Consider the following 27732-nt stretch of genomic DNA (forward strand, 5'->3'; position numbering starts at 1 on the left):
CAAATAGTAAGGACAGATTTTAATTAACAATATACTGTTGATAGGGCGGAGAGCCCAGTGTGAACCACCTGAAACTTCCGTTTGTGCAGAGGTGACTGATGTTTTTTGTGGTTTTGGTTTTCTGCTTTCTTGAGATGGGGTCTCGCTATGTTGCCCAGGATGGCCTCAAACTCCTGACCTGAGGCAATCTTCCCCCTCAGCCTCCAGAGTAGCTGGGACTGCAGGCGTGCACCACCGTGTCTGGCTTAAAGGGAGAATGAGGGAGTGGAGGGAAATGGTGAGGGCTTCAGCAGAGTAAGGGAAATGAAAAATTCCGAAGGGTTGGTCATGGTAAATGTGATTAGGCAGCTCCGTGTGCTCGCTGGCAATGGTGAGAGTTAGGACTCAGTTCTCCCGCAGAGACTGGGAGACAGAGGCTCCGTCCTTCCTGATATTACATTTCAATAGAATGGCCTTCAGGTCCTTGAAAAAGACACTCCTGAGTTGTAGGAGATACACACTCATCTCAAATGGACAGAGGAAGGATCACAATTGTAAGTTCCCATCCCACCACATTTTTTTTTTTTTGAGATGGAGTTTTGCTCTTGTTGCCCAGGCTGGAGTGCAATGGCGTGATCTCGGCTCACTGCAACCTCTGCCTCCCAGGTTCAAGCGATTCTCCTGCCTCAGCCTCCCGAGTAGCTGGGATTACAGGCACCCGCCACCATGCCCGGCTAATTTTTTATTTTTAGTAGAGATGGGGATTCTCCATGTTGGTCAGGCTGGTCTCGAACTCCCGACCTCAGGTGACCCGCCCACCTTGGCCTCCCAGAGTGTTGGGATTACAGGCGTGAGCCACCGCACCCAACACTTTTTGTTTTTTTTGAGAGGGAGTTTCGTACTGTTTCCCTGGTGTGATTTCGGCTCACTGCAACCTCCGCCTCCTGGGTTCAAGCAATTCTCCTGCCTTAGCTTCTAAAGTAGCTGGGATTACAGGCACATGCCACCATGCCTGGCTAATTTTTTTTTTAATTCTTAGTAGACACAGGATTTCACCATGTTGGCCAGGGTGGCCTTGAACTCCTTACCTTGTGATCCGCCTGCCTCGGCCTCCCAAAATGCTGGGATTACAAGTGTGAACCACTGTGCCCGGCCAGAGGTCACATTTCTTAGGGAGACTCAGTAAAATGGCTTTATGGTTTAGACATCAGTCTACTTTTGGAGAGGTAGGTCATGTTTGAAGGTGCTGAGCGGCAAAATTAGTTTCTTTTTTTTTCTCTCCAACTTTTATTTTAAGTTCAGGGGTACATGTGTAGAATGTGCAGGTTTGTTACATAGGTAAACGTGCCACTGTGGTTTGCTGCACAGCTCATCCTGTCACCTAGGTTTTTGTTTTTGTTTGTTTGTTTGTTTTTGAGATGGAGTCTTGCTCTGTCACCTGGGCTGGAGTGCAATAGCACGATCTCAGCTCACTATGACCTCTGCCTCCTGGGTTCAAGCGATTCTCCTGCCTCAGCCTCCCGAGTAGCTGGGATTACAGGCGTGCGCCACCACACCCGGCTAATTTTTGTATTTTTAGTAGAGACGGGGTTTCACCATTTTGCCCAGGATGGTCTCGAACTCCTGACCTCAAGGGATCCGCCCGCCCTGGCCTCTCAAAGTCCTGACGTTACAGGCTGAACCACTGTACCCAGCCTGGCCACGGCTTTTTAAAAGGAGAGCCCTCCATGTGCCAGGTTTTGTGCTGGGCTACGGCAGAGCCTTGATGTGGCTTGTGGCTCACAGTCCAATGGGGGAGACGAGACAAAGCAATTTCAGCCCCATGAGATAAGATGGGATGAGCAGGAACTAGTGTTCCTGACACAGGAAATGGCAGGTACCAGGCCAAGGAGCTAGAGGAGGAGCACCTGGCACATCTGAGGATCTTGTTTTCCCTCCTTTACTGTGGCAGCCTTGAGGTAATAAGCCATTTCAGGCCAGCTATGGTGGCATATGCCTGTAATCTCAACACTGTGGGTGGCTGAAGTGGGAGGATTGCTTGAGCCCAGGAGTTTGAGAACAACCTGGGCAACACAGTGAGACCCCATTTCTACAAAAAAACAAAAATTAGATGTGCATGGAGGTGCACGTTTGTTGTCCCAGCTACTTGGGAGGCTGAAGTGCAAGGATTGCTTGAGCCCAGGAGGTCGAAGCTGCAGTGAGCTGTGATCGTGCCATTGCACTCAGCCTGGGCAACAGTGAGACCTTGTCTGAAAAAAATAAAAAATAAAGTCACTTCACCTCTCTGAGCCTCAGTGTCCTTGTCTGTGAAATGGATTATTGCCAGGGTTCTGAGGAAGCGGAAGGTACATGAAGCACTTAGCCTGGGGCCTGGCACACAGAAGAAGGTTCAGTAGTGTTGGCTGCTGCTGGCAGGCACTGCCCTCATTCCCTCCGAGGCACAGACGACCCACCAGGGTTCTGAGGCAAACCACTCGATGCCCTTCCTGCCCAGGTCCTGTGGGTGGCCAATGGCAGGGGGCTGTCAGCCAGGGGAGAGAGAGGCCAGGTCCAGGCCCTGCAGGGGGTAGAGAAGAGGGGACCTCGGCTTCACAGAGGCTGTGGGAGGAGTCAGTGCTCAGCTTCCAGAAATGCTTAATTGGGTCCTGATGCCCAGGCTTAAAACCTCACATAAAGGGTAAAATCCACACACTCATGGTGGCCTATAAAGGGTGTACCCGTATCATTTCTTTTTTGTTTTTTGAGATGGAGTCTTGCTCTGTCACCCAAGCTGGAGTGCAGTGGCACCATCTGTGCTCACTGCAAGCTCTGCCTCCTGGGTTCACGCCATTCTCCTGCCTCAGCCTCTCAAGTAGCTAGGACTACCGGTGCCCGCCACCTAGCGCGGCTAATTTTTTTGTATTTTTTAGTAGAGACGGGGTTTCACCATGTTAGCCAGGATGGTCTTGATCGCCTGACCTCGTGATCCACCTCGGCCTCCCAAAGTGCTGGGATTACAGGCATGAGCCACTGCACCCAGCCCACCATATCATTTCTTATTCCAACCAGGCAGCTCTTGAGGATGACAAGGCACTGTCGATAGAGATGCGGGGACCACAGGTGTCAGCCAGGACGGCCCTGGGCCATGCTAGAGTCTGGGCACCTCACGATTTGGCATCAGCAACTTCTTGGTCCCCTCCCACTCCACCCACCCACTCCACCCTTGTTCCTCACGCTGCCAGGGCCACATGGGGCTGCTTCTCTGTCCACTCTGGCGGGACCCTCTGCTGAGGATGCACTTTTCCTCAGCCCCTCGGGCCAGACCTGGGCAGCCTCCTTCTTTTCACTGGGTTTGGCTCCACTCAGTCCTCTTGTAAGAAGCCTCCCAGACACATGGGGACATCGTGCTGGCTCCTCCCCCTCTCCCCAAAGCACTGTGGCCCAGCGGACTTCCGAGCTTCCCTGACCCGCCTGCCCACTCCCATCCACTGGCAGGAGGCACCTCCTCCGCTGCCTTCTCCCTGCTGGTGGCACAGAGTCGTAATCTTCTATTTGCCATCTGTCTCCCTCATCAGGCTAAGCCATCCTGGGCAGGCACCCTGTTGGTGTGGTTGCCAGCTGTGTCCTCAGTGGGCACAGGGATGCGAAGAGAACATATAGGAAACAGGTACTCCAGCTCAGTCCCCTGCCACCTGTCCCCAGTCTGTAGCCCTTTAACCCACCAAACGCACCCCTCCCTACCACAGAACTACCTACCCTGCAGCCCCCCTGCCAGGGGTGGCTCAAGCCCTGCTCCAGAGCCTGGAAGCCAGGCTAGCAATCCCCTCCACAAAAAAGACGCTCTGTTTTCCATTTGCACAAAAATGTATTTCTGTGACATCCCAAAGTACAGACATTTCCCCAGGCCCCAGGGGGTAAAGCAATGAGGTGTGAACTCTGCCAGGGTCTGGCCGGGGCCGCTGAGCGTGGGATGGAAGGGAGCGCCGCATGCAGCCCATCTGCCAAGCTGGGGGAACACAGGGCCGCCGCCCGCTTCCCAGGGCCGGGAGGGAGAGGCTCCAGGAGAAAAAGGCCAGGTGTCTCTCCCAAAGCTGCTCACCCCTGCCGTCCTGCCTGGAGGCGGAAATGCTAGGAACACCTGAAAACAGGCCCGCGGAAGGAAAAGGGAAGAAAAAGCCATCACCCAAAGGCTGCCTCCAGGGTTAGCGCTGCTCCCCAGGCCCCTGCGCTCCACAAGTGTCCGATGAGAAGCAATGCAGTTTCCATCGATGGAGGAGCGCAAGAGAGCCGGCGCCTCTCAGGCTTCCAAGGTAAAGCCTAGGGCAGGGCGGGACCGCCAGGGAGGCCCAAGCGGCCACTGCAGGGCAGTCCGAGTGCTGGTCTGGAGGCGGCTGTGTGGCCGCTGTGGCTCAAAGGCTGGCGTGGGACCTCTGCCTCTGAGAGGCGTGGGGTCCTCTAGGCAGCGGGGCAGGCTGGGATGAGGAGGCAGGCTCAGTTCTGCTGGTGGGAGCGCCTGGGCAGTTGAGGGCTGTGGAGCGAAGAAGCAAGCCCTGGCCCCAGAAGATGCTAGCTTCCAGGGCTGAGGGCAGGTTCTGGATGTGTTTGGCAGAAGGGGCAGTGGAATCTGCCCCCGAGTTCTGACCATCCCTGGGCTGCGGCTTTCCACAGCCTGGGACCTGGTGGGAGACTAGGAGGCAGCCTCCATAGCAGCGTGGCCTCAGGCAGGCCTGGCCGGACAGCAGCAGGGCCACTGGGCGCCCTGCTCCTAGAGGGTCTTCAGGGGCAGGGCTGCCTGGACCTCAGCCTAGGAACGGCTCACTTTCCTGCCCCAGATGGCCCACAGCCGGGAGCACCAAGGCTTTTGGGAGACCCAGTGGGGTAAGTTCTAATCCCCAAACCCCATCAGCTGTGCCCGGGAGCCGAGATGGCGTTCTCAGGCATGGGCAGTGGGTCAAGATGCTCGATACGCTGTCCAAGGCCTGCTCCTCTCATGAAAGGAAGCCAGGCCGGGATCTGAGTTTCCTGGACAAGGACTGGACACTCACAGCGTTATAGGCATTTAGTCTGGTTGGGGTAGGAGTGTGTCAGCGATGAAGGCCGAGTGGGTTTGAGAATGGCCAAGGAAGCTGCAAGGACTCAGGAGTGTTGCTTTTGTTTTTGCACAGAAATCATACACACAAAACTTCACACTTCCTAACCGAAAAAAATAATATATATATAATATATATATCTCACTAATGTTAAGGAAAAGCGTCGGTTGTGCAAAAGTCCCCCATGTCTCTTCACTCCGTGGGAGGCTCCCTCGGAAGGGGCCCGCCCGCTGGGCTGCTTGAGCATGCTTCCTCCCCGCCTGTGGTCCAGAGCGGTGGCGGCTATGGGGGCGGAGGCCTCTATCTAGACGTGTCCATGTTCTCCTCTTTAAAGTTACTGCAGTGCTCAATCACCTTGCTGGAGACAATGGGGGAGACGGGATTGGAGGGTGGGTTTGGGTGGGGGTGAGCCCAGCCCCTCCGAGATCATTAGGCAGCTGGGTAAACACGTGTTCACAGTGATGGTGATGCGACCGAATGATGTGGACGGAGGGGTTGGCAGAGTGGCTGGCACGTGCAGGGGACTCAGGGAATGGCACCTGTGGCCGTGAATGCCATCACCAGCCATCCTCCGCTTCCTTCCTTTCCATGCCCCTCTTCCCTCACCCCCAGTCCCAGGGCATCTGTGGATAGGGGGTCCCCAAATCAGCTCAGGCCTGACCTCCAAAACCCTGTGGAAGTTTCTTTAGCAACCTCTTCCTTCTTCATTTTCCCTGCACACCAGACCCTTCTCTTTCCAGAAGTCCACCAGTGGTCCCCAAACTGACTGCACATCAGATTTCCCCAGAGGCCCGGATCCAGTGGCAGGTCCAGGGTGGGGCAGGGGCAGCTGTGCTCGCACAAGGGCCCCCACAACCCTGTGGCAGCCAGGGCCCAGCACTCCAGCTCAGATTTCGAGTCTCGCCTGCCCCAGCCTGACCCCTGCCACCTATCACTGTTGGTTGTCACCTTGGACCCCGGACAGCTTGCCCATTCAACACCAAGCCTGTGGTTTGGGGGCTTCACTGCAGCCTCTGTGTGTTAAAGGGATACCCCAATACCTTTTAGGAAGCAAATACCCAGAGTAGGAGAGGGGTCAGTGGACAGGCCGAGGGCCTTCTCCTAAGCATTGTCCAGGGTCATTTACTCCTTGTTGTCAGACAGGCCAGTGCCTCAGATTCCCATCACAGGCCTTGGAGAAATGTTCAAAGTGACAGTGGTAGGTATCTGGTCAGTCTTACCCAGTGCTTCTCAACTTTCCCAGGAATCCCTGTTAACCATGAAAATTCCAGGGCCACCTCCCACCTCCCAGATGCACTGGAAAAGAAAACCTAGGGGTGGGCCCCGCCCATTTATTTTTAAATTTTATTTTTTGGAGACAGAGTCTCGCTTCTGTTGACCAGGCTGGAGTGCAGTGGTACCATCTTGGCTCACTGCAACCTCTGCCTCCTGGGTTCAAGTGATTCTCCTGCCTCAGCCTCCCAAGTGGCTGGGATTACAGGCACGCACCAACACGCCCAGCTAATTTTTGTATTTTTAGTAGAGACGGGGTTTTACTATGTTAGCCAGGTCTCGAACTCCTGACCTCAAGTGATGCACCCACCTCAGCCTCCCAAAGTGCGAGGATTACAGGTGTGAGCCACTTCGCCTGGCCAGTAGCGCCTTTGGCCAGATATAATAGCAGAACCAGCTGACGCCTCCCTCCCCTGGCCCAGGAAGTGGCTGGCTGAGGAGCCTCTGAGTTCCAGGCCCCTCCTCCATGTGACCTTTTGCTCTATACAGAGCCATGAAAAAGTGTGCTGGGGTCAGCTTGACTGTTCTCCCTTCTAGAATGAATCCTGGAGAAAACAAGGTCATTCGACGATTTCGACACGTCGCATCCCTGAGAGTCTCTCGTGTCCTGATCAACTTGAGAACTGGAGGCGGTGACATTTTAGATGCTGCAGTGAAAGCCACACAGCCACGGAAGGCCGAGACTCTACCATGTTTGTGATCTTCACATTCAGCAAACTCACTCGCACTCTGCCTCGTCTTATCTCTAGAATGTATTTTACCACACTGTGTCCCTTCTTTAGTGGGAATGTCTTTGGCCAAAAATAATGAATAGTTCTGACTTGCTAATACCCAGTGATAAAAGGATGGAATTTGTTGGGAATAAAAGAAAACTAAGCTTACAAACGAGGGCCCTGATGCTCCGTTCAGAGCTTGGTCATCTAGTTTCCAGCCACAGTGTGGTCGAGATGACATCTGGAGAGGCCCCAGGTGGACATCAATACACTGTCAACCTCCATACTCAACTCTAAGCTGTCCCTGGGAATTTCAGCCATTCCTAACCTCCAGAGGGCGCCCGCTATGCCCTTACTCCCCTAAATCAAGGTTCCAGGCAGAAACACACTGCTAGTCTCTTACCGGGCCATTTCCTTGGTCTCCTGCCGTGCGGTCGCCATCTTAATTATGTCCCTCAGAAGGGGCATCCCCCCTTCTTTGATCAGCAGAGGGCAATACTTGTCCGCTGTGGAATAGGAGCAGACAGCAGAGGATCAGGATGGGTCTTCTTATCAGCCTGAGGCCCGGAAACCCACCCTGTCTGTGAGGACTATCCTGGTGTCAGGGGTGTGAAGGCACAGCCCTTGGTGGGGGCAGTGCTAGAAATGGGGACAAGACATGTGTGCCCAGCCCCATGGGTGGAGTTCTGCGTCCATGTAGGGGGAGCAAGAGGTGACTCCTTGGTTTGAAGTCGCTGCACTTATTTCCAGAGCTCATTCATTTTTTTTTAAAAAATTATATATATATATATATATATATAATATATATAATCAAAATATATATATATAATAGATATAATTTTTTTTTTTTTTGAGACAGAGTCTCACTCTGTCACCCAGGCTGGAGTGCAGTGACACAATCTGAGCTCACTGCAACCTCTGCCTCCTGGGTTCAAATGATTCTCTCGTCTCAGCCTCCCTAGTAGCTGGGACTACAGGCACGTGCCATCAAGCTCAGCTAATTTTTGTATTTTTAGTAGAGACGGGGTTTCACTATGTTGGCCAGGGTGGTCTCAAACTCTTGGCCTCAAGTGATCCGCCCGTCTCGGCCTCCCAATGTGCTAGGATTACAGGCGTGAGCCACTGCACTCGGACTAATTTTTTTTTTAAAGTAGAGACAGGGTTGCGCTGTGTTGTCTATTGTGGTCTCAACCTCTTGGGCTCAAGCGATCCTCCCACCTCAGCCTCCCTAAGTGCTGGGATTACAGGTGTGAGCCACTATGCCTGGCCTCCGGCGCTCATTCTATGGACAATGTCACCCAAACCAGTGAAACCAGTGGCTCCTAAAGATGGTGATCCTTTGAGGAGTTTCTGTAAAAATATAGATTTCTAAGCCCTGTCTCTGGATATTCTTTTTCAACAAATCCAAGGACCAAGATTTATCTGTATTTTTACCAGGTGATTCTGGTGACCCCCCAGGTTGGAGCCAGCTGATGGTATAGTTTTTTTTTTTTTTTTTTTCATGCAGACAGCATGGAGACTTTTATTTTATTTCTGGAGATGGGGGTCTCACTGTGTTGCCCAGGCCGGAGTGCAATGGCTATTCACAGGCATGATCATAGGTCATTGCAGCTGGAAACTCCAGACCTCAGGCAATTCTCCTGTCTCGGCCTCCTGAATAGCTGGTGCGCACCACTGAGCCCAGGAGGCATGGAGATTTTGGACTGTTCCTGCATATGGAAGCGGGAAGCATTAAGAAAGCTGTCTAGGAACTCTGCACAGGTATTTCGCCTGCCAGGCCTGCTTCTGGTGATGAGGCAGGAGTGGGCCCTTAAGCTGGGTGTCCCACAAACGCTGGAAAGTGGAGGGTTCTGCTCTGAGGCACAAAAGCTAGCAGCAGCAATTAATGCTCCCCTCCTGGACTACAAACTCCCTGAAGGCACATCTGCTTTCAGCTGGATGAGTGTCTGAACCCAGGATAAGTTGGCACTCACGGTAGACAGACACGAGGTTATACAGGGCCCAGGTTGCCCAGTGCTGGCTGACAGGAGAGATTCCCTGGGGAAGGAGGCGGAGAATTGGTTCAAATGACCTGCAGGAAAAGAAATCAAGGTCACTGTGGATGCTGGGGGTGGGGAGTGTGTCTTTTCTCATCTGAGGTTTCCTCCCACTGGAGAATCCTAGTGACCAACCGTGACAGGCTGGCAGGATGCCAGGGAGAAGGGATAGCTGGCCCTGCATCCCACTGGCAGGCTGCACAACGAGGTTCCCTTGGAGAGAGGATAAAGGCACAAGCACATGAGGGAGGCAGAAAGGACCCAGATTAGGAGGAGCAGAAAGCTGGAGACCTCAGTAAGGAGCAGAGACCCAGCCTGGGGGGAAGAGGGGAGAGGCACCCTGGGAACAGAAGCACATGTGACTTGTTTTTTTTGTGTGTGTGTGAGACGGAGTTTCGCTCTGTCGCCCAGGCTGGGGTGCACTGGTGCAATCTCCACTCACTGCAACCTCTGCCTCCTGGGTTCAAGCGATTCTCCTGCCTCAGCCTCCTGAGTAGCTGAGACTACAGGTGTGTGCCACCACACCCAGCTAATTTTTGCATTTTTTTTTCTTTTGAGACAGAGTCTTGCTCTGTCACCCAGGCTGGAGTGCAGTGGCATGATCTGGGCTCACTGCAAGCTCCGCCTCCTGGGTTCACGCCATTCTCCTGCCTCAGCCTCCCGAGTAGCTGGGACTACAGGCGCCCACCACGAAATCCGGCTAATTTTTTTGTATTTTTTAGTAGAGACGGGGTTTCACCGTGTTAGCCAGGATGGTCTCGATCTCCTGACCTCGTGATCCGCCCACCTCAGCCTCCCAAAGTGCTGGGATTACAGGCGTGAGCCACCGTGCCCAGCCTAATTTTTGTATTTTTGGTAGACAGGGTTTCACTATGTTGGCCAGGTTGGTTTCGAACTCCTGACCTCAAGTGATCCGCCTGCCTTGGCCTCCCAAAGTGCTGGGATTATAGGCGTGAACCACCATGTCCAGCCCTTTTTTCTTTTTTTTTTTTTTTTTTGAGATGGAGTCTCACTCTGTCACCCAGGCTGGAGTGCAGTGGTGCAATCTTGGCTCACTGCAACCTCTGCCTCCTGGGTTCACATGATTCTCCTGCCTCAGCCTCCCAAGTAGCTGGGACTACAGGTGCATGCCACCACGCCCAGCTAATTTTTGGTTAGAGCATCATTTTGCTGTTGGCCAGGCTGGTCTTGAACTCCTGACCACCTGCTTTGGCCTCCCAAAGTGCTAGGATTACAGGCGTGAGCCACCATGCCTGGCCTTTTTTGTTTTTGTTTTTGAGAAAGGGTCTCGCTCTGCTGCCCAGGCTGGAGTGCAGTGGTGTGATCACAGCTCACTGCAGCCTTGACCTTCCAGGACATGCAAGTGTTCCTCCCACCTCAGCCTCCTGAGGAGCTGGGACTACAGGTGTGAGCCACCATGTCTGGCTAATTAAAAAACAATTTTTTTTGGCCAGGCGCAACGGCTCACGCCTGTAATCCTAGCACTTTGGGAGGCTGAGGGGGGTGGATTGCCTGAGCTCAGGAGTTTGAGACCAGCCTGGGCAACACAGTGAAACCCCGTCTCCACTAAAGTACAAAAAATTAGTCGAGCATGGTAATGTGCACCTGTAATCCCAGCTACTCGGGAGGCTGAGACAGCAGAATCGCTTGAATCTAGGAGACGGGGGTTGCAGTGAGCCAAGATCACACCATTGCACTCCAGCCTGGGTGATAGTGCGAGACTGCGTCTCAAAAAAAAATTTTTTTTTGTAGAGGTGAGGGCTCACTATATTGCCCAGGCTGATTTCAAACTCCTGAGCTCAAGTGATCCTCCTGCCTCGGCCTCCCAAAGTGGCTGGGATTCTAGGCGTGAGCCACCGCATCTGGCCTGTGACTGCTCTTCTGACAAGGGCCTTCTGTGGGCCAGCCTGGAGTCATGGTCCAAAAGGCTGAAACACGTGTGTGCAAAACTCCTGGGCCAGCGATTCCGCTTCCTTTCTCTCCAAGAACTATAGTACTTGGCACATTGGCAACGCTACCAATGTTAGCCCATTCCTCCCAATATGGGTTTTCAACTGACATGTCCATCTGTACAGGATGGCACAAAGAAAGTGACTCCGTCCTAAAATGATGAGGGAGATCCATGCCTGGTGATTGGCCATTCAGTCATAAAACAGTAGGACTTGATGCCAGCTTGACTTAAAGTAATGAAATCTGTGCATAGAAACACTGCTGGAAGGAGACACACCAAAATGTCAACAGGGGTTCTCTTTCAGGGAGTGAGATTATGAACGATTCTTGTTTTCTTCTTCTTCTTCTTTTTTTTTTTGAGATGGAGTATCACTCTGTTGCCCAGGTTGGAGTGCAGTGGCGAGTTCTTGGCTCACTGCAACCTCTGCCTTCCAGGTTCAAGTGATTCTCCTGCCTCAGCCTCCCAAGTAGCTGAGATTACAGGTGCCCACCACCATGCCTGGCTAATTTTTGTATTTTTAGCAGAGATGGGGTTTCACTGTGTTGGCCAGGCTGGTTTCGAACTCCTGACCTCAGGTGATCCGCCGGCCTCAGCCTCCCAAAGTGCTGGGATTACAGGTGTGAGCCACTGTGCCCGGCCCTGTTTTGTTTTCTTGTTTTTTTTAAAGAAATGGTCTCATTCTGTCTCCTAGGCTGGAGTACAGTAGCGAGATGTTGGCTCACTACAGCCTCGACCTCCTGGGCTCGGGTGACCCTCCTGCCTCAGCTTCCCCAGTAGGTGGGACTACAGGTGTGCACCATCACACCCAGCTCATTTTTTTTTTTTTTTTTTTTTTTTGAGTTGGAGTCTTGGTCTGTTGCCCAGGCTGGAATGCAGTGGCGCCATCTTGGTTCACTGCAACCTCTGCCTCCTGGGTTCAAGCGATTCTCCTGCCTCAGCCTCCTGAGTAGCTGGGATTACAGGTATGTGCCACAATGCCAGGTTAATTTTTGTATTTTTAGTAGAGATGGGGTTTCACCATGTTGGGTAGGCTGGTCTCGAACTCCTGACCTCGTGATCCGCCCGCCTCAGCCTCCTAAAGTGCTATGATTACAGGCGTGAACCACTGCACCCGGCCTGATTTTTTAAATTTTTAGTAAAGAGGAAGTCTCACTATGTTGCCCAAGCTGGTCTTGAAATCTTGGGCTCGGCTGGGCGCGGTGGCTCTATGCCTGTAATCCCAGCACTTTGGGAGGCCGAGGTGGGCGGATCATGAGGTTAGGAGATTGAGACCATCCTGGCTAACACGGTGAAAACTCGTCTCTACTAAAAATACAAAAAAATTAACTGGGCGTGGTGGCGGGCGCCTGTAATCCCAGCTACTCGGAGGCTGAGGCAGGAAAATGGAGTGAACCCAGGAGGCTGAGCTTGCAGTCAGCTGAGATTGCACCACTGCACTCCAGGCTGGGCGACAGAGCGAGACTCTGTCTCAAAAAAAAAAAAGAAAAAAAAGGAAATCTTGGGCTCAAGTGATCCTCCTGTCTCGGCTTCCCAAAGTGCTGGGATTATAGGCAAGAGCTATTGTGCCTGGCCTACCTGTATGGTTTTCTGTTGTGTGTCTATTTTCTCCCCACCCCTCCCCACAAATCAGTAGGTATTAGTGGTTTGCAAAGAGCAGGCTTTGGGTACATGCAGATGTTGGCATGTATGACAAATGCTCCAGGCTGCACGGATGAGATCATGCCCTTATGTATGCTCTGTGCTGTGTGCAGCTACGTATCAGTGAGTGAAAGCAGAACTCTACAGAAGACCAGAAGGAAGGTGGGAGCTCTGAGCAGACCTTAATGGTATGAGCATCCTGCCCAGCACTTACCCCATATTCCACACCGCATCCCCGCTCCCTGCCCTGCCCACACCTGTAATTGATGTTTCTCCGAGAGTTTATGTCCCAGCTCTGGATGGCAGCCCACATGCGTTCCTCCACCTCCTCGCGCTGGGGCTCACAGACGCCCCAGGCCTCGGGTCCATCAAACATGATGTGGGAGAGGACGCCGCAGGCATTGTAGGAAACCTCGATCCCGTCGGCCTTGCTCTCCAACAGGTTGCTGCCAGGAGAAAGACAGAAAAATGGAGTCCCACTCCCCCAGTTTCTCTTCAGATACCAGCTGCAGGACCTCAACTTAAAACCAGAAGCAAGAGGTGCTACTTATTTCTTTATCCCATATTGTCTATATACCCAGACTACTTCTAAAGGGATTTGAGATCATTTAAGATATAATTACAGGCCGGGCGCAGTGGCTCATGCCTGTAATCCCAGCACTTTGGGAGGCCAAGGCGGGTGGATCACGAGCTCAGGAGATCGAGACCATCCTGGCTAACATGGTGAAACCCCGTCTCTACTAAAAGTACAAAAAAATTAGCTGGGTGTGGTGGCGGGCGCCTGTAGTCCCAGCTACTCGGGAGGCTGAGGCAGGAGAATGGCGTGAACCCGGGAGGCAGTGCTTGCAGTGAGCCTAGATTGCGCCACTGCACTTCAGCCTGGGTGACAGAGCAAGACTCCGTCACAAAAAAAAAAAAAAAAAAAGATATAATTACAAAAGGATCACTTACAAAGGATTGAATGAATAAGAAACCACATTATCGAGGGAAAATGACATTTATAGCAAACCTAGGCTAAGAGCAGTTGTGCAACTGAGCAGACACTAGAGCTCTGAGCATTCTGGCAGCCAAGGCAAAAAGGGAAAGGATTAAAAATACCAACCTGAAGACGCTGATGAACTGGGAAGTCATTAGTTGAGGCCGCAGCTCCTTCACTTCTGCCACATTCCCCAAAAGTCCTAGCATATTCCTATGCAGTTCCTGCTTCTCTGGGAATTCCTGGGAAAAGGAGAGCCAATGGGCCGCATCAATTAGTACTTAATGACTTAGTATCTGGTATTGTTAACCAAAAAGCTTCATGGGCATCTGGCCATGCCAACTAGACAAAGACGGGGCATGTATGCTGCCCTCCTACCCTCCAATGCTCCTAGGTCAGTGCTGGGTACACACACTAAGGAATTAAAGGGGTGGGATTCCTTGCCACAAAGACAAAGGCTGATTAGAGATCTGACCTATGGGACAGACGTGGTTCTGTTCACCAAAGCTCAGAATATTAGTTTAAGGGACCCTCCTAGAAATTAAAGCAGGAAAACAGAGCATGTGTTTAAGGATGAACAGACCCGCTGTCCAGCTCATAGCATAGTGGGCTCTGGCCAGCTGTGGGCAGGCTGAGAACAATGGCCGAGGAGACAGGGAGGGGCTTTCCCTTGGAGTGGGGGCTCTCAGGAGGCCCCACCAGGCCATCTCGGTCTGGAGCTTCTGTCAGCAGCAAATCCTGGGTGGGTTGGCCTGAGTCTGTCCCCACTGCCCTTCTCTGGGAAGCATGGGTGATTTGGTTGGTGGGAAGCCTAGGGACAGAAGAGGGGCCATGTGGGCAGCTGAGGCAGCTGCTGCTGCAGGAGGTGTACACTACCTTCAGGCAGTCCAGGAAGAGCTTCATGCCGTTGAAATTGAGGAACATCTCACAGTTGTCAGGAGTTTCATCTGTGATGTTCCACAGGGCACTCCAGGAGAACTCCATGACCTGGTCACACTGTGAGGGCAGGGCAGGGCTCAGTCAAGGCTCCTGGTACCCGGGGAGGGGGGCCCCTGACAAAACATAGACCTCCCCCAGGGGCAGCCCAGGCCCCTTACGGGGTGGGGAAAGGGTAGCGCGGCTTCGTGAAGACTTGACTTACTATCTTGTCCAGCAGCTTCTTCTGAATCAGCTTCAGCATGGTCTGCAGGCAGGGACAAGAGTCTGCTAGAGTGCTGGGGCTCAAGAACTCCCACCCCCACGAACCCAAGATGGAGGGGAGGCTCAGCAACACCATGGCTAGTTCAGGAGTCTTGACAGGATCAAGTCTCCGTATATGTGGGGGAGGCTTTTGAAGGCATCCACTCTTCAGCCCCTTGGTATTAGCATCAGCAGGCCCGGGTGCCGTTCCTGGCCCTCGGGTGACTCCCCTGTGACTTTGGGCACAGCCCTTCCCGCTGAGGCTTGAGCTTCCCTAGCCATCAAATGAGACCAGAAGCTCTTGAGCTCCTTTGTCATTCTTTCCTTCCTTTCACCAGTGATATTTATCATCTCCCCACTGGACTCCAGGGCCCATGCCAAGAAGTGCTGGGGACACAATGATGGAAGGACAGCATGGCATCTTTCCCTACAGAGCTTATGAAAGCAGGATGAGCACAGGGTGACATCCTGTGCTCATGAGGACAGGATGACAGCATGCTCTAGGTGGAAGAAATCTATGAGGCCATCAGCAACATTCAGCATTAAGAAATTCTTCCTTTGGTCTAGCCTAAATCCCTCATGCTTCAGCACACTCTCCCTCTCCGACTCCCAGCCCCAGGCCCTGCTCTGAGACTCTCGCTCAGGGTAGAGGGGTGGGGGAGAGCAGTGAGGCTCAGGAGGAAGGGGGCAGCGCCCCCCCACACGTACCACGACAAAGCCCATCTTGCCCACGGCCTCCTTGTGGTCGTTGTCCACCTGGCAGACCAGGGCATTGCACAGGTGCACGGCGATCCGCTGGATGGACTCGTCCTGCCGCGTGGGGTTGAGGATGCTGAGCAGGAGCTCGTTGACCCGGCGGTACTGGAATTCCAGCTCCTCCGGGATGCTGAAGTTGCAGAGCGTCAGGCAGCAGTTCCGCTGCACCTGGGCCGGGACAGGACACAAGTGGGGCACATTCAGGGTCAGACTCAGGAGCAGGGCTCTAGGAACTCTCTAGAGGTATGAGATCATCCAGAGTTGTGGCAGTCCAGCCTGGTTTTCTGGAAAAGGAGGCTATACAAGTCTCTTTAAAAAATGTTTTTTAAAAATGTGAAATATTCATACAGAAGAATGCATAAAACACAAATGTATAGTTTTATAAATAACATAAAGTGAACTCAATGTAACCACCACCTGGGTCAAGAAACAGAACGTTGTCAGCACCCAGAAGTCCCCACTGTCCCTTCCTGATCATAAGCCCCTTAGCCTTTCGACCCCCCTAGAGAGAACCACTACAATATCCCTGCTTTTCTTTTTCTTTCTTTTTTTTTTGAGATGGAGTCTTGCTCTGTCGCCCAGGCTGGAGTGCAGTGGACCTATCTCGGCTCACTGCAACCTTTACCTCCCTGGTTCAAACAATTCTCCTGCCTCAGCCTCCTGAGTAGCTGGGATTACAGGCATGCCACCATGCTTGGCTAATTTTTGTATTTTTAGTAGAGATGGGGTTTCTCCATGTTGGCCAGGTTGGTCTTGTACTCCTAGCCTCAAGTGATCTGCCTGCCTTGGCCTCCCAAAGTGTTGGGATTACAGGTGTGAGCCACTGCGCCCAACCTTCTTTTATTTTATTTTTTTTGAGACAGGGTCTTGCTCTGTTACTCAGGCTGGAGCACAGTGGTACCATCATGGCTCACTGCAGCATCAACCTCTGGGGCTCAAGCGATCCTCCCTCCTCAGCATCCTGAGTAGCTGGTACTACAGCTGTGTGCCACCATGCGCAGCTACTATTTTGTTTTTTGTAGAGATGGGGTCTCACTATGTTGTCCAGGCTGGCCTCTACTTCCTGGGCTCAAGAGATCCTAACTCAGCCTCCCAGAGTTCTGGGATTCTAGGCACGAGCAACTGCACCTGGAGCCTGCTTTCTTTAATTTTATTTATTTTTTGAGACAGGGTCTCACTCTGTCACTCAGGCTGGAGGGTGGAGGTGCAATCTCAGCTCACTGCAACCTCCCCCTCCCGGGCTCAAGTGATTCTCCCACCTCAGCCTCCTTAGTAGCTGGGATTACAGGTGCCTCCAATGGCCCCTGCTTTTTTTTTTTTTTTTTTTTTGAGATGGAGTCTCACTCTGTCGCCCAGGCTGGAGTGCAGTGGCATGATCTCGGCTCACTGCAACCTCTGCCTGTGGCGTTCAAGCAATTTTCTACCTCAGCCTCCTGAGTAGCTAGCATTACAGGCACCTGCCACCATGCCCGGCTAATTTTTTGTATTTTTAGTAGAGATGGGGTTTCACCATCTTGGCCAGGATAGTCTTGAACTTCTGACCTCGTGATCCACCCACCTCAGCCTCCCAAAGTGCTGGGATTACAGGCATGAGCCACTGTGCCCAGCATTTTGTTTTGAGACGGAGTCTCACTCTGTTGCCAGGCTGGAGTGCAGTGGTGCAATCTTGGATCTTGGCTCACGGCAACGTCTGCCTCGCGGGTCCAAGCAATTCTCCTGCCTCAGCCTCCCAAGTAGCTGGGATTATAGGCGTGCGCTACCATGCCCAGCTAATTTTTTTGTGTTTTTAGTAGAGACAGGGTTTTACCATGTTGGCCAAGATGGTCTTGATCTCGTGATCCACCAGCCTCAGCCTCCCAAAGTGCTAGGATTACAGATGTGAGCCACCATGCAGGGCTTTTTTTTTTTTTTTGGATTGAGTTTCACTCTTGTTGCCAAGGCTGGAATGCAATGGCGCGATCTCAGCTCACTGCAACCTCTGCCTCCCAGGTTCAAGCGATTCTTCTGCCTTAGCCTCCCGAGTAGCTGGGATTACAGGCTCCTGCCACCATGCTCGGCTAATTTTTGTATTTTTAGTAGAGACGGGGTTTCGTCATGTTGGCCAGGCTGGTCTGGAACTCCTGACCTCAGGTGATCCACCTGCCTCAGCCTCCCAAAGTGCTGGGATTACAGGCGTGAGCCACCATGCCTGGCTGGCCCCTGCTTTTTATAGAGATATTCTATAGGTTTGCAAGATTAACTGTTGTTATATGTAGCTGAAATGCATTCATTTTTCATTACAGTACAGTATTCCATCATGACACCCCAATTTATTCATCCATTCTACTGCTGATGGATGTCTGGGTGACTCTAAGAGTTGGCTACTGTGAGCTATGTATTATACCTGCATCCTGGTGACCAAAAGCATGGGTTTCTTTAGGGCACACATGCCTGGTATGACTTCTGGGTCACAAGATGTGCATGTCTTCAGCCTTTTTAGGTAACACTAGACTGTTTTCCGCAGTGGCTTTAGCAGTTTACACTCCTACCAGCAGTGTAGGAGCTCTCCAGTTGCTCTACATCCTCAGTTTTCTTTGTACTGTCTGCAGGTTTATTTGCTTATTGATTTGTTTGGGGTTTTTTTTTGAGACAGTGTCTCATTCTGTTGCCCAGGCTGGACCATAGCTCACTGCAGCCTCACAATCCTGGGCTCAAGCAATCCTCCTGCTTCAGCCTCCTGAGTAGCTGAGACTACAGGCGCATATCACCACACCTGGCCAATTAAAAAAAAATTTTTTTTTTTGAGATGGAGTCTCATTTACTCTATCGCCCAGGCTGGAGTGCAGTGGCATGATCCTGGCTCACTGCAGCCACCTTCCGGTGCAAGTGATTCTCTCGTCTCAGCCTCCCAAGTAGCTGGAATTACAGGCACCCGCCATCATGCCTGGCTAATTTTTGTATTTTAGTAGAGACAGGGTTTCACCATGTTGGCCAGGCTGGTCTTGAACTCCTGACCTCAGATGATCCACCTGCCTCAGCCTCCCAAAGTGCTGGGATTACAGGTGTGAGCCACCTTGCCTGGCCCTATTTATTTATTTTTAAGAAGGGGTCTCTCTGTTGCCCAGCCTGGAGTACAGTGGCGCCATCATAGCTCACTGCAGCCTCGAACTCCTGGGCTCAAGAAATTTTTCACACCTCAGCTTCCAAGGTGGCTGGGATTTCTGGGCATGTGCCATCACACCCGGCCTTTTTTTTAGTTTAAATTTTATTTATTTATTTTTTGAGACAGAGTCTCACTCTGTCACCCAGGCTGGAGTGCACTGGCACGATCTTGGTTCACTACAACCTCCACCTTCTGGGTTCAAGCAATCCTCCTGCCTCAGCCTCCCTAGTAGCTGGGATTACAGGCACGCACCACCACGCCTGGCTAATTTTTGTATTTTTGGTAGAAACGGGATTTCACCATGTTGGCCAGGATGGTCCAGAACTCCTTGCCTCAAGTGATCATTCTACCTCAGCCTCCCAAAGTGTGAGGATTACAGGCATGAGCCACTGTGCCTGGCCTTTTTCAAAAAAATTTTACAAGTGAGGATATGTGTATATCTTTTTCCTCTAAGAACAGTTCTAATTGCAGAATGGCTAGGTCAAAAGATAGATGCATTTAGAATTTTGGCAGGTTCTGCTGGTTGCCCTCCACAAAGGTTGCACGACTCATCCTTCACCAGTAGACAGGGTGCGAGGGTGCTCTTGCCTACCTTTGCAACATTGGGTATCACCAAGCTCTTGAGATGAAATGTGACTTCCTCTTATTTTGATTTCCATTTCTGTGACAGATTTATTAATTCATTTGGGAGTCTCCAACTAGTCTTCTTTTTCTCTCTTCTTTTCCTTTTTTTTTTTTTTTTTTTTAAAGACAGGGTCTCCTCTGTTGCCCAGGCTAGAGTGCAGTGGTAGAATCATAGTTCACTGACTGCAGCCTCCACTTCCCAGGCTCAAGCAATCACCCCACCTCGGCCTCCGAGTAGCTGGGGCTACAGACGTATACCACTACACCCAGCTAATTAAAAACAAAAATTTTTTTTTTTGAGACAGAGTTTCACTCTCGTCACCCAGGCTGGAGTGCAGTGGTACCATCTCGGCTCACTGCAACCTCGGCCTCCTGGGTTCAAGAGATTCTTCTGCCTCAGCCTCCTGAGTAGCTGGGATTACAGGTGCCCACCAGCACACTCAGCTAATTTTTGTATTTTAAGTACAGACCGCGTTTCACCATGTTGGCCAGGCTGGTCTTGAATTCCTGACCTCAGGTGATCCACCTGCCTTGGCCTCCCAAAGTGCTGGGATTATAGGCATGAGCCACCGCGCCGACCTAAAAAATTTTTTTTGTAGAGAAGGGGCAGGTGGGCAGGTCACTTGAGGCTAGGAGGAATTCCAGACCAGCCTGGCCAACATGGCGAAATCTTGTCTCGATTAAAAATACAAAAATTAGCCAGGCGTGGTGGCATACTCCTATAGTCCCAGCTACTCAGGACGCTGAGGCAGGAGAATCGCTTGAACCTGGGAGGTAGAGGTTGTAGTGAGCCGAGATCACACCACTACACTCCAGCCTGGGCAACAGAGACTCTGTCTCAAAAAAAAAAGAAAAGAAAAAATATACACACACACATATTGCCCCTGAAATTCTACAACTCTACTTACAGAAATGTATTATAAGGATAACTAATTAAGCATAATTAACAAAGCATTGCTTGAGAGAGCAAAAGATGAAACAGCAACCTAAATTATTCAGCCCTGGGGGCTGTTTCACACACTGGGCAGAGCCTTGACCTTGGCCACTCCCTCCAAGCTCCAGCAGAGTCCTCCACACAGTGGCCTCTCCCCAGATGAGGACACGGAACAGATGCTGGTGTCAACAGTTATGAAAGTGAACCTTAACACCAGCTGCATCTAGAGGAGGAGAGGTGAGATTGTGAGTGGCTTTCGCTCTATTTAATACATCCTTGTATCACTTGAATTTTTTCATCTTTTAAGCATTAGGTATTTTTTTTTTGTTTTTGGTTTTGTTTTGACACAGAGTCTTGCTTCGTCACCCAGACTGGAGTGCAGTGGCACGATCTCAGCTCACTGACATCTCCACCTCCCGGGTTTAAGCAATTCTCCTGCCTTAGCCTCCAGGGTAGCTGGGACTACAGGCATCCGCCAGTATGCCCAGCTAATTTTTGTAGTTTTAGTAGAGATAGGGTTTCACCATGTTGGCCAGGCTGGTCTGGAACTCCTGATCTTAAGTGATCTGCCTTCCTTGGCCCTCCAAAGTGCTGAGATTACAGGTGAGGGCCACCACACCTGGCTTATGCATTAGATATCTTTTGTAATCAGAAAAGAAACATTATTAAACAATTTTTCGGCCTAGTGCAATGGCTCATGCTTATAATCCCAGCACTTTGGGAAACCAAGGCAGGAGGATCACTTGAGCTAGGGGATAGCAAGAGCAACACAGCGAGACCCTGTCACCACATACACACACAAATACAAATGAGCTGGGTGTGGGCCGGGCACGGTGGCTCACGCCTATAATCCCAGCACTTTGGGAGGCCGAGGCAGGCGGATCATGAGGTCAGGAGATTGAGACCATCCTGGCTAACACAGTGAAACCCAACCTCCACTAAAAATACAAAAACTTAGCGTGGCAGGGTGGCGGGCGCCTGTGGTCCCAGCTACTCGGGAGGCTGAGGCAGAATAGCATGAACCTGGGAGGTGGAGCTTGCAGTGAGCCGAGATCGTGCCACTGCACTCCAGCCTGGGCGACAGAGCAAGACTCTGTCTCAAAAAAAAAAAAAAAAAAAAAAAAATTAGTTGGGTGTGGTGGTACATGCCTTGTTGTCCCAGCTACTGGGGAGGCTGAAGCAGGAGGCTTGCTTGAGCCTGAGAGGTGGAGGCCACAGTAAGCTGTGATCATGCTGCTATACTCCAGCCTTGGCAACAAAGTGAGACCCTGTGTTTTTGTTTTTCTTTGTGACAGAGTCTTGCTCTGTCACCCAGGCTGGAGTGCGGTGGCTCGATCTCGGCTCACTGCAACCTCTGCCTCCCGGGTTCCAGTGATTCTCCTGCCTCAGCCTCCCAAGTAGCTGGGACTACAGGCGCCTGCCACCATGCCCAGCTAATTTGTGTATTTTTAGTAGAGACAGGGTTTCACCATGTTGGCCAGCCTGGTCACGAACTCCTGACCTCGGGTGATCCGCCCGCCTCAGCCTCCCAAAGTGCTGGGATTACAGGTGTGAGCCACCGCGGCCAGCTAATTTTTGTATTTTTTAGTAGAGATGAGGTTTCGCCATGTTGGCCAGGCTGGTCTCAAACTCCTGACCTCATGATCTGCCTGCCTCAGCCTCCCAAAGTGCTGGGATTACAGGCGTGAGCCACCGCGCCCAGCCTGAGACCCTGTCTTAATTAAAAATACATATATATATTGTGGCTGAGTGCGGTAACTCACGCCTGTAATCCCAGCACTTTGGCAGGCTGAGGCAAGTGGATCACCTGAGCTCAGGAGTTCGAGACCAGTCTGGCCAACATGGCGAAACCCTTTCTCTACTAAGAATACAAAAATTAGCCTGGCATGGTGGCACGCGCCTGTAGTCCCAGCCACTGGGGGGCTGAGGCAGGAGGATCGCTTGAACCCAGGAGGCAGAGATTGCAGTGAGCCAAGATTGTGCACTGCACTCCAGCCTGGGCGACAGAGTAAGACTCTGTCTCAAAAAATAAAATAAAATAAAAATTATTGTTTGATCCTTTCGTAGTTTATAAGAGTGATGATTAGGTCTTCATGCTCATGTGTGAAATGTGCCTCCCTCAAACCATGTTAGGATGTTGGCATATTGCCCATCTGAAACGAAAAAAAACGTTTTTGTTATATAAATATGTTGGCTGGGCATGGTGGCACATGCTTGTAATACCAGCATTTTGGGAGGCTGAGGCAGGTGGATCACCTGAGGTCAGGAGTTCAACACCAGCCTGACCAACATGGCAAAACCCCGTCTCTACTAAAAATACATAAATTAGCCAGGTGTGGTGGCATGCATCTGTAGTCCCAGCTACTTGGGAGGCTGAGGCATGAGAATCACTTGAACCCACCACTGCTCTCCAGCTTGGGCGACAGAGCAAGACTCCGTCTGAAAAAAAAATGTGTTGGCTGGCCAGGCGCAGTGGCTCACACCTGTAATCCCAGCACTTTGGGAGGCTGAGGCAGGTGGATCACCTGAGGTCAGGAGTTCGAGACCAGCCTGACCAATATGGTAAAATCCCATCTTTACTAAAAATACAAAATTAGCCGGGCGTGGTGGCGCATGCCTGTAATCCCAGCTACTCGAGAGGCTGAGGCAGGAGAATCACTTGAACTCGGGAGGTGGAAGTTGCAGTGAGCCGAGATTGCTCCACTGCACTCCAGCCTGGGCAATAAGAGTGAAACTCCATCTCAAAAAAGAAAAAAATTGTTGGCTGATAAGGGAGATGTTCATGTTCATGTGACAACACAGTTGAAGTAAAAATCCACCGTATACAAACAGTACGCAGTTTGTGTATCCCATTTACAAAATACGTGTGCATAGGCTAAAATCCACAATTGATATCCCATGTTAATGGTGCCTGTCTCTGGGTAGTGGGTTTATGGGTGATTTTTATTTTCTGTATATCTGTAATTATAACTTTTCTATAATAAAAGCTTTTATTACTTTTATATTAAAAGCAGCTGTTGGTAAGAAATCCCCCAGCAGAGTGTATGGGCAGAAGGGCTGAGGAGGCAGCACAGGCAGGGAGAAGGGCAGGGTCCCTGGGCCCCACCCCCACATGGGGCAGGGAGGAGGATGGAGGGCAGCCAGGAGTGATGGACTGTGGGAAGGGCCAGGTCCCAAGAGTCAGGGAGTGCTGCCGTGGGAAAGGGAGCTGGGACAGAGGCAGCCCAGAGCCGGGGGAGCCCTAGCGGGACCCAAGAAGCAGGAAAGGAGTGGCTGGGCCAGAGCATGCGGGGCCGTGGCAGGTGGGGGCTCACCGTCACCTCCTGGTAGGATTCCATGCCATTCAGCACCACCTGGATAACCTGCCGGCGCAGCTTCACGCTCTGCTCTGAGCGGTACTCGGAATTTGTTAGGTAGAAGAGGGCGGCGCTGCCTGTCACTTGAATGTTCCTGTCGTATTTGTGGCACTTGAGGGCCGTGATGACCAGCTGTATGAAGACAAGGGGAACCTGGGCTGGCAAGTGCAGGGAGAGGCCTGGGCTCTGCAAGGGGCTGGAACAGGCTCTCTGGGGCAAGGTTTAGCCTGGTCTTGCTCTCTAAAGGCAGAAGTGGGGCCTGGGGAGCAGACACCAGGGTGGGGACCGAACAAGGCCAGTGCTGAAGCAAGTCAAGTGCTGTGAGGCCCAGGCTGGGGTTCGGGTCCTGGGGCCCTGGGGACAGGGTGCAGAAGGACAGGGGCTCTGGGGACACAGCTCAGCCAAGCCCGGCACCCTCCAGGTGGGGAGGGACAGGAGGCCAAGGCCCCAGGCTTGGAGCTGACCTTCAGGGCCCGCAGCAGCTGGTTGCAGCGCTCAATGCGGGCGATGTCAAAAAGCAAGTTGATGGCCCGCGAGGTGATCTCTGGCCGGTGCTCCGTGTAGGCCTCGATGGCATTCAGCACCTGCTCTTCGTTTTTGTCACCACTTACCTGCGGGTGGGACATGCTCAGAACAACCCAGAAGAGGCCAAGGGCTGGGATGCCAGATCCCAGCTCAGTCTCCAGCCCCAGAATCCAGCTCCTTCTCTCACCCAAGGCTCCCTGGCCCAGCCCCATCCCACTTCCACTGCTCACTTTGTAGGCTGGAATGTGCGTGAGGCGGCACAGAGAGTTCTCGAAGAGCCCGAGGAACTGCAGCGGCCTCTTCAGAGCCCGGAAAGGTATGATGCTGCTCTTGGAAGGCTCAATGCTGGGGAAAGAGGGTGCCGGTGTCAGTGGCTTGGGACCCAGGCCTGAGCTGGGCCTCCCCACTAGGGGTGGTGAGGCATTTCCTTGCTTTCTCTTCTAGGTCCTCCAACCTCATCCCCCGCTCCTTTTGTTTTTAATGGTAGGGGACATAGGCACCACCTCCTGATGGAAGCGTGGCAAAGCCACATAGTAGGGGAACAAGTAGGATGGGCAATGCAGCCACCTTTAGAAACCACCTGCCATTCTAGTAAGGACATGGCACCTTTAGGTCTCACCAACAATCACAAAGGGACAAGCTCAACTGAACACCATTAAAGCAGGCTGGGGCCAGGGCTTATGGGTGGCCAGTTACAGCTGGTAGGGTTTGGTCAAACTTCTCAACCAACCAATCCAGGAACCGACCTATGTCTAGCAATACTCCATAAGTGTCAGACACTGCCAGCCTCGCCTCTTCCCCCCATGGCACTGTGCTCTGGTCAGGCTGAGTGTTGGGTAGTTCCCCTGTCGCTCCTCATGCTCTCACCTACTGGCTTTTGCAGGTGCTGTTCCCTCTGCTAGAACACCCTTCCTCTGGCAAAGGCAGCATGAGCTTTCAGGACAGCCAGGATGCGTCCCTCCTCCTTCCTTCCTGATCCTCAGGCCGCGCCAGGGCCCTGGATTGCCCCTACCATAGACCTTGTATAATGACTGTCCCCACCAGCTCACACAGACTCCAAGAGGGCAGGACCTGATTTGTTTCTTTATCTCTAGCACCCAGCACAGCACTTGGCAGAGAGGTACTTGGCAAATACTTTTTTTTTTTTTTTTTTTGAGACAAAGTCCCACTCTGTTGCCCAGGCTGGAGTGCAGTGGCGTGATCTCAGCTCACTGCAGGCTCCGCCTCCCGGGTTCAAGCAATTCTCATACCTTAGCCTCCCAAGTAGCTGGGACTACAGGTGTCTGCCACCAAGTCCAGCTAATTTTTGTATTTTTAGTAGAAAAGGGGTTTCATCATGTTGGCCAGGCTGGTCTCTAACTCCTGGCCTCAAGTGATCCGCCCATCTTGGCTTCCCAAAGTGCTGGGATTACAGGCGTGAGCCACTGCGCCAGCCTAAATTCCTGTTGAATGACACTCTACCAGTAGCCATGGAGGGTGGGGCCCCACCTGGTCTGCCCCGCTTCCTCTTCCATCTTGGAGATGCTGCAGTTCTCTAGGATCATGTGGCCAGAGATGTCCAGGGACATTAGGTTCCCCAGCTTCTGCACAAAGAGGCTCAGCACCTCCCGAGTCAGCTTGAACTTGTAGTAGCTGGAGAGGCGGTCTCGGGAGATGTCCAGGTGTCTGAAGATTGGGGTAGGGGGTGCAGGTCAGGAGCTGGGTACAGGGTGGGGCTGCCTTGCAGACCCCAGCTCCTTTAATCTCTAGCAGGGGAGGGCCCATTCCTGCCACAACTTCTCCAGGGCATTCTGGGAAGAAACCCCGAACAGCCCCAATCCAGCTGAAACGCTGGGTTTAAGGAATGGGACTGTGTCTTCATCCCCACCCTCTGCCTAGCCAAGGGCTCCTGAATCCTGAGGGCGTGACAACACCCACCTCTACTCCTCCCCACCTGCCCCCCAACCCCCACCCTGGTGAGCTCTGGGCCAGGAGCTCACCGCAGCTTGTGCAGCTGCACAATGACCCGGATGTGGTCGTCAGACAGGTCCATGTTGTAGAGGACGAGGGACACCAGGCTGTCTTTCCACTGGGTGAGGAAGGCGGCGTCGCTCGTCTGAATGCCTGAGAGGTCCAAGGCAGCCAGGGAGTTGAGCGGCCGCAGCAAGGACTCCACGGGGACCCAATCAATCATGCGGCCCAAGTTGAGGAAGCGGAGGCGGCTGAAGCCCTCGAAGGTAAAATCCTTAACCAGCACCTGGCAGGTGGGGTTGACGAGGTACTCATCTTCACAGCCCCCTGGGTTCTCCTCCTCATAGAAAATGTTTGTACAGCCGAAGAGGCTCAAGGACACCAGGGTGTGGCTGAAGCTCCTCAGTGTCTGCAGGCTCTTGGCGGACAGCTTCTCGCAGTTAGTCAGGTACAGCTCCACCAGGTCCTGGGAGTGGGCACAGCTCCATCATCATCACCACCCCTGCCCCTTCCCCTCGCCCCAAACCTTGCCCTGGGCTACAGGTGGGTTGGAAAGGGGGATGTGCACGGTCACGGCGCGCATGGGCTGGGCTGGGGATGGCTGGGCTAGAGGCGAGCAGCCTGGCCCCTGCTTGGTGTGGGCCCTCCTGGCGCTGTGGCGGGGCAGGTCTCACCTGCTTGCGGATGGCCTCCAGGTCCTGGTCCTGCACCAGGTCCTCGCGGAGGTGGATCCGCGTGAGGCGGGTGCTGCGGGGGTCCGAGAAGAGGCTGAAGAAGCTCTCGTGTGGCTCGAAGTTACAGGCAGCGTTCACCAGCTCCACATACCTGGGAGAGAAGAAAGCCTGGCTCAGGGGAGGGCCACTGGGACTCTCATCCTCGCTTCAAAGCCAAGCCCTCCTCCCCCTGAAGCTTTCTTGGATCACCCCAAGTAGCAACCTCCTTCTCCTAAGAGTATCTGGTCAGATCCTGACTAAATTACCAGTAAGATTAAGGGTGCCCAGGAACCAGGAATCTAAAGGCAGCTCTCTGGGAGACCTTCTAGGTGATGCAGGCGCCATCTCTCCCAATGCACATGCCTGTCACACAGCCTCCACGCACGCACACTGCAGGGGCTGCAGCCCCACTGGCATGGCCACTCTCGTCACCTTCTTTAAGCCCCTCCTGCGACCCTTTTAAACAGGCAAACTAAGCCAAGTAGTTCAGAGTTCCCAGCTGGGTACAGGACAAGCCGTTAATTAAGCCCTGTTGAGACATCAGCTCATGCAAGAATCCTGGTCTACTGGGAAATGCTTTGGATTCAAACGCTTTAGACTCTAAATCTTGGCTTGGCTGCTTCCTACCTGGGCAACTTCACACAAGTAAATGAACTTTCCCAGACCTCAGTTTCTTCATCTGTAAAGTGGATATAACTCTGGCCTGCAAAGTGTCCAACCTAGAGCCTGACCCACAGTAAATGCTCAGGACGTTATTACAGGTCCACCTCTGTCCTCAGGCCCACACAGGCTTCTAGTTTCCTATGCAACTGTCTAATAATTTCCCTTCTGGGAATCTATTTTTTTCTTTTTCTTTTCTTTTTTTTTTTGGTAGAGACAAGGTCTTGCTATGTCACCCAGGCTGATCTTGAATTTCTGG

At 52.3% G+C, this 27732-nt stretch overlaps 1 protein-coding gene and 1 non-coding gene across 12 annotated transcripts in view; one reads left to right on the forward strand and one right to left on the reverse strand.

Moving 5' to 3' along the window:
• ZER1 (zyg-11 related cell cycle regulator) overlaps nt 1-27732 on the reverse strand; it is a 43478-nt gene continuing 15746 nt past the window's right edge. For 3 of the 11 annotated variants that reach the window (XM_054501121.2, XM_054501122.2, XM_054501123.2), the window contains exons 3-16: nt 26775-26925; nt 26130-26566; nt 25639-25815; nt 24381-24495; nt 24090-24236; nt 23584-23757; nt 15522-15737; nt 14776-14817; nt 14511-14630; nt 13761-13876; nt 12916-13104; nt 9007-9104; nt 7437-7539; nt 3804-5406 (exon numbers count right to left, since the gene is read on the reverse strand). In XM_054501121.2, the coding sequence (XP_054357096.1) occupies nt 5349-5406; nt 7437-7539; nt 9007-9104; nt 12916-13104; nt 13761-13876; nt 14511-14630; nt 14776-14817; nt 15522-15737; nt 23584-23757; nt 24090-24236; nt 24381-24495; nt 25639-25815; nt 26130-26566; nt 26775-26925 (2143 nt within the window). In that variant the 3' untranslated portion in view covers nt 3804-5348. Of the gene's footprint in view, nt 245-3803; nt 5407-7436; nt 7540-9006; nt 9105-12915; nt 13105-13760; nt 13877-14510; nt 14631-14775; nt 14818-15521; nt 15738-23583; nt 23758-24089; nt 24237-24380; nt 24496-25638; nt 25816-26129; nt 26567-26774; nt 26926-27732 lie in introns of those variants that run through there. The other 8 variants (XM_063650378.1, XM_054501119.2, XM_054501116.2 and 5 more) reach the window with 5 other exon arrangements.
• LOC129044812 (small nucleolar RNA U13) lies at nt 22325-22428 on the forward strand. The gene has a single exon (XR_008504802.1). It is a non-coding gene; the product is annotated as a small nucleolar RNA U13 (small nucleolar RNA).

The sequence above is a fragment of the Pongo pygmaeus genome, chromosome 13 (assembly GCF_028885625.2).
Source record: "Pongo pygmaeus isolate AG05252 chromosome 13, NHGRI_mPonPyg2-v2.0_pri, whole genome shotgun sequence".
NCBI lineage: Eukaryota > Metazoa > Chordata > Mammalia > Primates > Hominidae > Pongo > Pongo pygmaeus.